The sequence below is a fragment of the Morone saxatilis genome, unplaced genomic scaffold (assembly GCF_004916995.1).
Source record: "Morone saxatilis isolate NCDOM2014 unplaced genomic scaffold, NCSU_SB_2.0 Contig15, whole genome shotgun sequence".
Classification (NCBI taxonomy): Eukaryota; Metazoa; Chordata; class Actinopteri; family Moronidae; genus Morone; species Morone saxatilis.
In genome coordinates this window covers 22,139,493-22,151,473 of record NW_023339707.1, presented here as the reverse complement: position 1 = coordinate 22,151,473, position 11,981 = coordinate 22,139,493, and the positions used below count along the sequence as shown (strand labels likewise).

At 43.0% G+C, this 11,981-nt stretch overlaps 1 protein-coding gene across 1 annotated transcript in view; it reads left to right on the top strand.

Moving 5' to 3' along the window:
* magi3a (membrane associated guanylate kinase, WW and PDZ domain containing 3a) overlaps window positions 1-11,981 on the top strand; it is a gene marked incomplete in the record, with an annotated part of 103,951 nt that overhangs the window by 87,326 nt on the left and 4,644 nt on the right. Inside the window, 11 exon segments of the mRNA XM_035656092.1 lie at window positions 1,062-1,259; window positions 2,710-3,339; window positions 5,796-5,827; window positions 6,509-6,779; window positions 7,242-7,336; window positions 7,704-7,896; window positions 9,071-9,286; window positions 9,821-10,006; window positions 10,199-10,292; window positions 11,336-11,411; window positions 11,647-11,784. Of these exon segments, the coding sequence (XP_035511985.1) occupies window positions 1,062-1,259; window positions 2,710-3,339; window positions 5,796-5,827; window positions 6,509-6,779; window positions 7,242-7,336; window positions 7,704-7,896; window positions 9,071-9,286; window positions 9,821-10,006; window positions 10,199-10,292; window positions 11,336-11,411; window positions 11,647-11,784 (2,129 nt within the window).

The window sequence follows — 11,981 nt, the reverse complement described above, 5'->3', positions numbered from 1 at the left end:
GGGGGGGGGGGGGGGGGGGACTTCTATCTTTACCCTCCCTAATGAGATTGATGTCCCACCATCTATCAGTGTGGGAACTGCTAGAGAAGAAGCCCAGCATGCAGGGACACAGCACATAACTCAAAATCTCATAGGCTCGCACCACAGGGAAGGGCGAGCTAGGATTTAGTTAGAATTTCCCTCTTTCTGTCAAGGCTAACTCTATTTCTCTCTGTCTCCAACGCTCTTATCTCGCTCTCTTTCTCTCTCACACACACACACACACACACACACACACACACACACACTGTCTAATATAATTCCTTTCCTGTCTTCTCAAAAGTTGCCCCATTTACACATCTTGCAGGCACCACAAAGGGAATTTGCAATGAAAAGTTTACCTGGAAAATGTCAGGCACATTTCAGGACGGATTTATCACTGCAGTGAAAGGAATTGGTTGTTTGCGGCGAGACTGGTGAAAAATATAGACATTTTGCAATAACTGGATGTTTATTGGCTTTGCGAACAGGGCAGTAGACTTTCAGGTTGTGTGTGTGTATGTGTGTGTGTATGTGTGTGTATGTGTATGTGTTATTTGTTTGAGTTTGCACTTAAATTATGATGTTCTTAGAGTGTTCATGTAATTACTAGCAGTGAGTGACACGCTGTCAGACGTGTTGTCACTGTGCGAATGTTGTTGTGATGGAGACAGATGGCAATTTATGAGCAAGCTTTTCAGTTTCTCTTCATATCCGGGGCTCATTTTCACATACACGTGAATGCTTACATGCCACATAGACAGTCAGAGCACGTAAACCTGTGAACTTTAAAGATGTGCTGATCTCATCTCAAGAATTAATGCAACTGTGACTTCATTTCAAATTTAATATGAAAGCTGAATTTTATATCTCATTATTTATTGTTAGAGTAGAACTGTGTAATATGTTCAAGCGGGTAAATGGAAGCAATTTAGTATATAGTAATTACAGTAATTAGGTCATTAAAGATATTTTCCACATTTCCCTGAGTATTATCGCTTGCCAATCTCTCTTCTCTTTTTCCCACTTCATTCCTACAACAGAGGAGCCTGGCAGGGGAGTGCGGGGCTTCACGCGAGATCCGTCTCAGCTGCAGGGCACCATCCTGCAGACAGCACTTAGAAAAAGCCCCCAGGGCTTTGGGTTCACTATCATCGGAGGAGACCGGCCCGACGAGTTTCTTCAGGTCAAGAATGTCCTTCCGGATGGGCCTGCTGCACACGACAACAAGATTGCCTCCGGTAATCTTGCCTCACAGACCTAATGTTTCTAAAAGTGATTACACTTTGTCTTAGCGGCTAAAGGCAATCCTACATGTCCCCATTGTAAAGTCATACAAAAAGGAATCGCTAGAAAGAAGAGTTAAGGAGAGACAAATAGGATTATTTGTCTAAACAAAACATAATCCAGTGTCACATTCGCATGTATGCCGTGCACACAGTGACATTCAGCTTGGCATCCGCATACGTACTGGGTATTATACAGTTTTGTGTACCCTGAGTACACACAAACAAACACATTTAGAGAAAAAACAGGCACATTACTGTGAATGTCACATTGCTTGATCAAGCGAAGGGAAGCGTTTATAGGCAGTGTTCAGTGGAGCAGCTCTAAAAATAGGAAACTTACGTCAATAAAGCACATGTTCAGTTTATGGTTGACACCCAGATTTTATATGCAGCCATATATTACAGATTTAATAGGCCTGCGGAGCGGTTGTCTTTTCATGGCTGACGGATGGCAACCTGCTTATCTGAAGTATGTGTATATGAAATGTATGCTACATGTGGCTTTGCCAGTCTGACGACTATGTTGGTTGTTCAGTAAATTTCCTTTTATTGTCTATATAAATACTTTGATCACGTGCATGGTGATTGTAGTAATCTGAATTACTGTTTTTGAAGTGCCTCAAGGTTCATATTACAGTAATATTGATTGCATTGAATGCTCTTAAAGCTACACCAGTGCTGCTGCTGAGAATCAACATGAAAGTGGAACAGAGAGAGTAATTATTTTCAGTGTTTCATTACTCTTGAGAAAGAGGGTAATTGATTAAACCAAAAAATGAATGTAATTAATTTCATTGGGTTATAATAGGGAGCACTGAACTATAACAACTTCTTGGAGCCTTCTTTTGGATTTAAGACTTTCTGACAGGCCTGGGGCTTTTATTTATGCCGCTGAAGGTCGAACGTTTTACTTTTCTGAGACTCTGTTTCACTTACAATACCTCTATTATTTTGTGGATGCTCAGTAGTGCAGTTGTAGTGGGTCTGAACAGGCACTACATTAGGGCGTGGAGCTCATTTCAAGAGTGAAACCTTAGCTGTGTTTGCTAGGAAAGGGTATTGATTGTGTAGGTGGGTTGAATCCTCCACTGGGCTTTTAGCCAGCTAGCCAGTCAGCAATTCAGCCAGCCATCCAGGCCTATAGCTCACCCAGGCAAAGGGGGGTCTTGCTCAATCTCTCCATCCCCATTAACATATTTGAATCTTCTAAAGAGAGAAAGAGAGGATTCTACTTATACAGTCCAGCTAGATAATTATCATTTCACTTATTGTGATATCTACACCAGATACATTAGTGTCCCTTCCTATAATATACTTCATTAAAATTGCCTTTGTAGTGATCACAGTCCCCACTGTCAAAGTTGGACATTTCAAAATGTGTAAAAGCTCTTTGGTCTTTTAGGTGACGTGATTGTGGACATCAATGGGACGTGTGTGCTGGGGAAGACTCATGCTGATGTGGTGCAGATGTTCCAGTCCATCCCTATCAACCAGTATGTGGACATGGTCTTGTGCCGCGGCTATCCTCTGCCTGAGGACTCCAACAGCAGTGAAGAAGCCTCAGGAGGCCTCGGCACCTCCAAGGAAACTTCCCCTTCCCCCTCGACCTCCACGCCACAAGACCCCCACTACACAGTCCCAGATGGAGGAACACTCTCCAGGCAGACTGCTGCAGTACCACCCATGACCAATGGAGGACGCCACCACCATCCTCATCCTCACCAACACCACCATCACCTTCCTCATCTCCCCAACCAAGAGGGCCCCGACCCCACTCTGTTACAGCCAGAGCTGGTGAGCGTGCCCTTGGTGAAAGGCCCTGGAGGTTTCGGCTTCGCCATCGCAGATTGCCCACTGGGCCAAAAGGTGAAGATGATCCTAGATGCCCAGTGGTGCCGTGGCTTGTTGAAGGGCGATGTTATCAAAGAGATCAACAGACAGAATGTCCAGACGTTGAGCCATTCCCAGGTGGTGGACATTCTGAAAGACCTGCCTGTGGGCAGTGAGGTCAACGTGCTGGTGCTTAGAGGAGGTGAGTTGGCAGAAATGAGACTTCACATTGCCAGAAGCCTGCAACATTGAACTAATCCTTAGAAGTATGTCGCAGCTGGCAGGGTTACAGTGCTGATGCAGTGACATCTCTGTTGGTAAATCGCTGCTGTCTATAATAATCTGCTCAGGTTACTATTCAGAAAACAAACAGGTGTTAGAGCCTGGAGATAGTCTAGTGGTTTCGTCCCACGCATCTGAAATTATTTTAATCCCCAAACAGCTCTGTTTCGTCTGTCTCTCTTACTTTGCCTTTCTCCCAAAAGAAAGCAATGAACGAAACAAGAGAGGTGAGAAGCCCACCTGCTTGCATTTGAAATTAATCTGTTAAGGGATAAGAGCAGCATTGCTGCTGCGAGATTTTACTTAACATGTACAGTGTTTTAATTAATAAATAACAAAATGGGTTGTAGTGTTCTGTTGGTATTACGTGGACACACAGATTCTCCCAATGTTAAATAAAGCAATTTCACGCTCTGGTCCACACCAACTCTGCATCATCTGCCATGCACTTTCCCAAACAGGGAGGAAGTCATGCTTAGTCACATGGTGAGCTGTGCTGGTAGGGCGAGGAGAGATGGCAGTTTCAGTGATTCACTTGCTGCTTAGAGAGAAAGAGAGCAGGAAGGGAGGAGAGACGGGGCATGGTGGGTAATCATTGCCCTTCTTCTTACTTCAGGCTTTCACTGATTTGAAGGGCTTGTTCCTTTTTGCCTGCACTGCAGTGCAGTAGCCTAGATTCAAGAGATCAGTGTTGCACCCACATATCAGATGTACTCAGCTGGGCTCTGCTCTGAGCTCCAGGGGCTTGTCCTGTGTGTGTGTGTGTGTGTGTGTGTTTGTCTGTGTGTGTGTGTGTCCGTGCTGCTGTTATTAACTTTTTGTCCATTCCTGCCAGCCATATATGTATATACATATATGCTGGGTGGGTGTGTGTGTAGAGATCACAGCTTTCCAGGAGTAAAAGGAGCAACGCTGCAGGTCTTCCCTCGGTTCACCCTTAGACCAGGATTAGGTTGGGCTTTACTCCCAGCCAGGGGCTAGAACTCCCTTCTGATGACAACAGCTGAGAGAAATGAAACAGGAAATTATTTGGCCCTGATCCCTGTTCTGGATTTAAATCTGGAAATGAAGCATATTCCGCCCTTCCCCCATGGAATATGCACTGCATTCAGGGCCTAAGATATGAAATAAACAGGGACATGCTGTCAGTGCTTTTTCATTGCTAATATGTGAAAAGGAATTATTCAAACCTATTACAAAGTAGTTTCTCTCAAACCTGCACCAGTAAACATTCATTAAAGCACAGAATTCTGTTTATGCAATTAAAAAAACCTGTTTAGGAAAAGCTGCAGACAGAGAGTGTTTACAGTGTTCTAGTTTGTTTGCTACACTGAACAGCTGGCAGGTTTAACCTGGAGTGCATGTTTCCCATGGCTTAGGGTCACCTCTGTGTCTCCCATCCTGTAGTGACGTGTAAACCATTTTGTTACTGAAGTATACTGCCCCCTACTGGTTGAATTACACTGTGACTGACAGAAGAGGAAAGCAGGACGATGTATTAAAAAACAGCCACAAAACCTCTAGGCAATAAGTTCAGCGAGTGTATGCAGAGTATGTCCGCATAAGATGTGGGAGAGGATGTACTGAGCCTGGAGCTTTGCAGTTGCATTTTTTATCAACTGAGGAACATCTCTGAAATTAGATCAGTTCTCTCCTTTAGAAACAGAGAAAATAATACATGCTCTTAAATACTCCCACCTCAATTACTGTAATGCCTTGTTTACTCACCTAAACAATTGAACTTGGGAACAGCTCCAAATTGTTCAAAACTCAGCAGCTAGACTATTTACCAAAACAATAGCGATTCTCACACATTAATTTTGGCTTCACTGCATTGGCTTCCAATCTCTTTTAGAATCCATTTTAAAGTGCTTTAAATTACATATAAAGCACTGAATGATCTGGGGCTAGAGTATATAACCGGGCTCCTTACACCGTAATGTCTGAACAGGCCCCTCAGGTCTGCTAGTCTGGGTCTTCTAACTATTCCAGAGTCCAGGTTTTATTTGCAAGACTGGCTCCTCGGCTCTGGAACAGCCTTCCACTCATGCTGACAGACTACCCTTCTTGAGAGTTTTTGTCTTGTTATGTGTGTGTATGTACATGCATGTATTTATGTACAATGTGTATGTGTATGTATGCTTGGATGTATATGCACATTTCGTTATTTACCTCTTGAAATTGCCCCTATTGTTTTTTAATTTTTTGACACTTTGTGCTCATTGCTTGAAAAGTGCTCTATAAATACTGAAGGCCAACATGTCAGTCGAGTGAAGAAAGACATTCTTTAAACCTTTAAGCCATATAATTGAGTAGATGATTCTTTTATTGTTTTCTTATTGAACTGAATTTTTTATTCTTCTTCTCGGCTCACAGGTCAGACGTCTCCTGTGAAATCACTGAAACCAGTAAGTTGAAGCAAATCTTTGTAATGTTTCTTCCATTTTGTTGCATGGAACAAATATATACTGATGATAAAACTGCTGCTGAATTATTAAACAGAAAAGGTTTTATCTTTGTCTTGGTTACCCACAAGCACCACTCAGTGTGTGTGCGTTTGTGTGTGTGTTGTGGAAGCTGTTGTTGGCTACATTATTCAGTGAGCCCACATTAGCCAGGCTGTTATTTCTGGAACTGCATGTGGGTAAATATGCTGGCTCCTGGCAAACAGCAACTTAACATCCCTCTGTGTATGGGTGTTTAAGATGATATGCCACGTTCAACAGCTTGTTCCTGTGCTGCTCCTCCATGCTGCACTTAAAATAGAGAGGAGCTGCGGAAGCAACAGGCTTACTCATACTGTTTTATTCGTTCAACACAGAATTACAATGTGTGCTTGCCCTATTTTTAAAAATGAAGACTAGTGCACAAGTGCAGTTGTTTGGCATTGTCTTTCTGGAGGGTAGCTCACCTTAAATCAGTTTTCCTGCCCTAGCTACATTTTCACACAAATTATTGGTATAAAATAAGTGAACATATCCTTGTATGTATTATTAAATATGGTACATACAGGGATAAGAATATAGTCACACTGTTCTGTTCACTGATCTGTTTATCACTACATCACAACTCTTGTTTCTGTGTTTCAGTGCACAGCTCCAATGTCCCAACCTATATCCCAGCCTACTCCTCAGCAGACCCCACACCCCGTACCCCAGCAGTTGCCCCATCCGTGCTCCCAGCCGATCACACAGCCGCAGCGACAGGAGATGATTAGCAGCACAGAGACCCTCGTCCCTCAGCCCTGCGAGGTGCCCCCCAATCCGCTCCCTTTCCCTGCCAACACCCTGCGCTCGTCTTCACCCAAACCGGACGCATCTGAGCTCTACCTCAAGTCCAAGGCCATGTTGGACAGCAAGCGTAAGTGAACACGATCTAATGCATCAGTGGTTCTCGGCCCCCGTGACTCAGGACTCCTGTTAAGAGCAAAGGGCCACCCACTTGCTACCATTCAACATCATCTTGGATATACATGCTTGTGTTGAGAGCTGTAGCTACTGATTTTTTTTCTTATGTATTAATCTATAAAAATATTTTTTAATTCATCAGATATCAAATGAATTCTTATTGTGAACTTTGTGAATTGTATCTAATATGGGAAAGCTAAAGATCTAATATTATAAACAAGTCTTTTAGCTATTTGAACCAAATATTTTTTTATATTCCTGGCCTTGGCTGCAGTATTGGAACCACTGCATTACACACACCGACATGCCCAATAACACATAACACACAAAAAGCATAATTATTGTGTTCTATCTTTCATGGTTGTTTTGAATAAAAAATTCTCTCCATTCCTCTTCTCTCCTCTTCTCTCTGCAGCTCCTAATACCAAGGACCTGGATGTGTACATCAAAAGGAACCAGGAGTCAGGCTTTGGCTTTAGAGTCCTCGGAGGAGAGGGACCGGATCAGCCGGTAGGTAGCAGCCCCAGCACGGTCAAGCCATTTACAACCAGGCTTGGCATGCTGCTAGAATCCCAAACCCCTCAGATTTTCTCCTCAGAATGTCAGTCAGACACCAAGCAAAATCGATATTTGAGGTGCACGCAGTTACTTAAATAGCCTGAATTTCTACTATTTATTGGTGTAGGACAACGGGGAAATAGATCAGCAAAAAAGACAGCAAACCTTTTTTTTGCGCCAAAGAAATGAGGTATAGATGCCCAAAGCAACTGAGAGGATTTCCACTGATTATTAACCGTAATGCCAGTCAATCCTCGTGCTCACCCTGGCTCAGATCAGTGCGTCAAGCTGTTTCTCTCATTTCCTCGTGCTTTCGCAGGTGTATATTGGCGCCATCGTGCCACTTGGCGCTGCCGAGAAGGATGGGCGCCTGCGGGCAGGGGATGAGCTGCTTTGTATAGACGGTGTGCCAGTCAAGGGCAAATCCCACAAACAAGTGCTGGAGCTCATGACCAATGCTGCACGTAACGGCCAAGTTATGCTCACAGTCCGCAGGAAACTGGCACTCTCAGGTGGGTCTGCTCTTGAATAATCAGCTCTACATTTCTCAGTCAGCACTTGAAGCTTTTAAGCATGGTTTCTTGTTTAGATCAGTATGCTGGAGGAAGACCTCTGAGCAAAAGCTTTGATCTGGGATTTTTTCTCTAATCCTTTAAATTTGTTCTGGATGACTTCCTTGCGGATAAATCTGAATAAATTAAGTTTGAACAAAAATGACTTTTAGGGTGTTATTCTATGCATGACATTTTCCTGAAAAGAAAAATAAAGTTTTTGAAGAGTATTCTGCATTTAGTCACAGGAAATTGAATGGAATTTTTCAACCCACCAAAACAGGAAAAAAGGAAAACATCAAAAGTGTCTCACAATTAACAGTTGAAGATTGTTTCCTCTGTGTGTTTCTGTCAAGCTGATTGGAGTTGTATGAAGGGCAGTGAAGATTAGATCAGCTGGTAGAAATGATTTACATCTCAAAAGATGGAAAAAAAGAAAAAACATGCTGAGTTTTCTTTTTCAACAGTACAAACCCCTTCTGCATTTAGGCTTGTTTACCCCTACAAATAACCAATCCATGAATAGTACAAGCACTTTTTGAAATTACTTTGGATTTGATGTATTGCAACAACAGCTTTGATCACATTGCAGAAATTAAGCATCAATCATGTAAGGGTTTATGCTTTCAAAGCAGGGGTTTAGAAAGAGATTCCCTGATGCCGGCTGACAAAACAGGGACTCAGCAAAGCAAACATACAATGAAGAGAGATTGAGGTAGATCAGCCTGGCTTATGAATAACAAATTGTAAAGGGCTTTCATCTCAAGTGTAGAGTTGACAGTCTTTTATTTCAGGTGTGCAGTGAACATAGCAAAAAGGCTGTCTTCAATAAAGCCGCTGTGTTTCAGATTATTTATTGAAGGATCACAAGAATGACAAATTGGGAACATTTTGATGAATAATTGTTCCCGGATTAAAACGCATGTCAGCTAAATCGGAGTGACCCCCTGCTCAAAATAAACACAGTTGTGCTGTTGGTGAAAGTGACGAATTGTAATGTCATTTTCCATCTGAGCTGACCCTGTCCTTTCAAAAACAATGAATAGATATACAGTATCTGTATTTTGTAACCAATCTGTTCAAAATCTGTCATTGTAAGCATTCCCTCATGTTTATGTGCTTCGTCATTTGTCAGATGGTGAGGGAGAGGAGGAAGGCAGTCAGCAGCCCCAGCAAGTAGCATCTGCCCTGGTCAATAGCTCTCCCAAGATGCCTCGTGTCGAGTTTCCGAACGCCGTCCAGTCCGTTCAGTCATCTCGGCCGGAGTCCTTTGACGTTACCCTGCATCGCAAAGACAACGAGGGCTTTGGCTTTGTTATCCTCACGTCAAAGAACAAGCCCCCACCTGGAGGTCAGAAATAAAGAAGAACACATGTTATATACAACTTAAAAATTGTGAGATCGCAAACACATAAATAAGCAGGTCTAGGAACTATTTAAGTGAATAGCTGATGGATGATGATTACTTGGTATTAGCCTTGCTAGAAGCTAGGGATATGAATATCTATTGGATGGATTGCCATGAAATTTTCTACGGACATTTATGTTCCTCAGAGAATGAATCCTTCTGACTTTGGTGACGTTTCATATTATGCCACCAACAAGTGTTTTCACATATCCTGTGAAATATTCACACATCCACTGGCTCAAAACCTTCACAGACATTCAGGGTTTCTAGAGGATATATCCTACTGACTTTGGTAAACCCCCTTTTTCCTGGAGCGACACCATGCGGGTGCATCCCAGATGGACTTCCCAGGACACACAAAGACTGGTTAATGCTTTGTTATTGAAAATGTGATATCTTGATGTTGGGTTTATTAAATCAGTGCTGCTCAAACATGCAAAAACAACAGGTTGTCATTTCTCTCTGTTTCCATTTCAGTTATACCTCACAAGATTGGCCGTATTATTGATGGCAGCCCCACAGACCGTATAGGTCAGATGAAGGTGGGAGACCGTATCTCTGCTGTCAACGGCCGATCCATCATGGAGCTGTCGCACAACGATATTGTCCAGCTCATCAAGGATGCTGGCAATTCTGTCACGCTCACTGTTGTGCCTGAAGATGGTAGGTTGGCACAGAGAAAGTCTGTGAAGAGGAGTTCTGGAAACAATATCTGGGGAATATTCTGGGAATAAGATAATGGGAATGTTGATGCACTTTCAACATTTACAGAAAAGTAGTCCAAAGGAGATGCGTTGTGGCATCCAATATCAGTCATACTAAATGCGTGTGTTGCATGAATTGTATTTTTTACAGACAGCGCTCCTCCATCTGGAACAAATTCAGCCAAGCAGAGTCCTTCGGCACAACACAGAGCAATGGGCCAACAGCCTCCCAGCTACCCAGACAGGTACACAAATACTCCCATACAGGGACAAGCATTCACCCAAGCTTGCCAGCATCCTTCTCAGACACTGAGAGACAGTCTAATACAGGTTCTGCCACTTGAACCATAAATTAGCCCCAATCCTCTCAAAGCAGGCTCTGGTTTAAGCTACAATATGGCCTATTACCATCTCTTGTGGCCCGCACTCTCCTTGTTATCCAGAAAGACAGGAAATCCCCCCATGGTCACTGTTTGGATGGCAAAGCAAAGAATAAGAGACAGATTAATAGGGAGTCTCGCTTGCTCTTTTTTTTAAACAAGATTACCTGTGTCAGACTTTATAATCCATTGCTGCAGCAGCAGTTCTCCACCATCATTCTTCGCCCTCGCCCGCTCTGTTTCGCTGCCTATCAGCATGTGTTCCCCTTCTCCTCATTTAGCCCCCTGTCCATTCTTCAACAGTACCCTCCCTCCTCTCTGTCTAATCTCCAACACATGCCTTGGGTCAGCCCTGGCTAGATATGAGCTGAGGCCTTCAGCTTGGCTGCATAAAGTGTGTAAACTCTTCTCCATGCCAGAGCTGCTAAGAAGGCCTAAACTCTTTAGATAGTGTGTCAGCACAGCTAAGTTCCCACAAAGGCATTGTAATGAGCTCTGTGAAGCATTAAAGTATGCCCCCGTTATCTGCCACTGAACTGTAAAAGCAACTCGGCTCTTTGAAGGATTTACGTTGGTCTCTGTGCGTGGTATAATGAAACCAACAGAAAGAGGCTCATGCTGCTGTAATGAAGGCGTGGCAGGAGAATGAGACTTATTCTCTACGCTCATCACAATATAGAGCATCTATAATTTTCATACAGGGCACACATACAGGCATTACTGCTGACGTCACAAGCTGCTGGAACAATATACAAAGCACCTCAGACAACAATGAATGCATACATTTGCACTTTTATGTCTATTTCATCTGCTATTTATGTGCTGACATGTGATTCTCATCTCAAGAAGAAATACAACTACAGTATGTTGGTCACATTTTAATGTGTTTGTGTCTTTTGGGGGTTTAGGAATGGTGACACTGAAATGAAGAACTCTCTCCTACCAAAAGAAATGGGAACACTCATCATGTCAGGCTCTAAGCAGGTAAGACCATAGCCAAATGCATTAAGTATTTCTCAGTTTAAATTATAGGATGGTTGTAAACTCATTCTGCTCTGGTGTCAATTGGTCTAAGTAAATTCTTAATCTGAGGGCTGTCTTGTTATGCCACTGGACTAAATTCAACCATGTAAAAGTGATTGTTCAGGTTTGACTACAGCCTTTACGTCTGTCAAGACACACTCCAAAAAAAGCTCATATTCTTCTGTGTAAACTACAGGGCTGCTTTGTGGTGGAGCTGGAGCGCAGCCAGAGAGGCTTCGGCTTCAGTCTGAGAGGAGGGAAAGAGTATAACATGGGCCTGTTTATCCTGCGACTGGCTGAGGACGGACCTGCTCTTAAAGATGGCAGGATACACGTGAGTTTTTTTGCTTGTTTGTGTCTGTCGTCAGAATAATTGCTAACACTACTTCGCAATATTGCACTTTAAATTAAATCGATAGGTCTTCCTCAGTGGGATTTCAAAGTCTGACACTGTGTCCACTTTCAACTCACCTCACAGTTTGAAACCTCTATTCTCACTTCAAAGAACAGTACTCTTACTCTTGTTTAGTC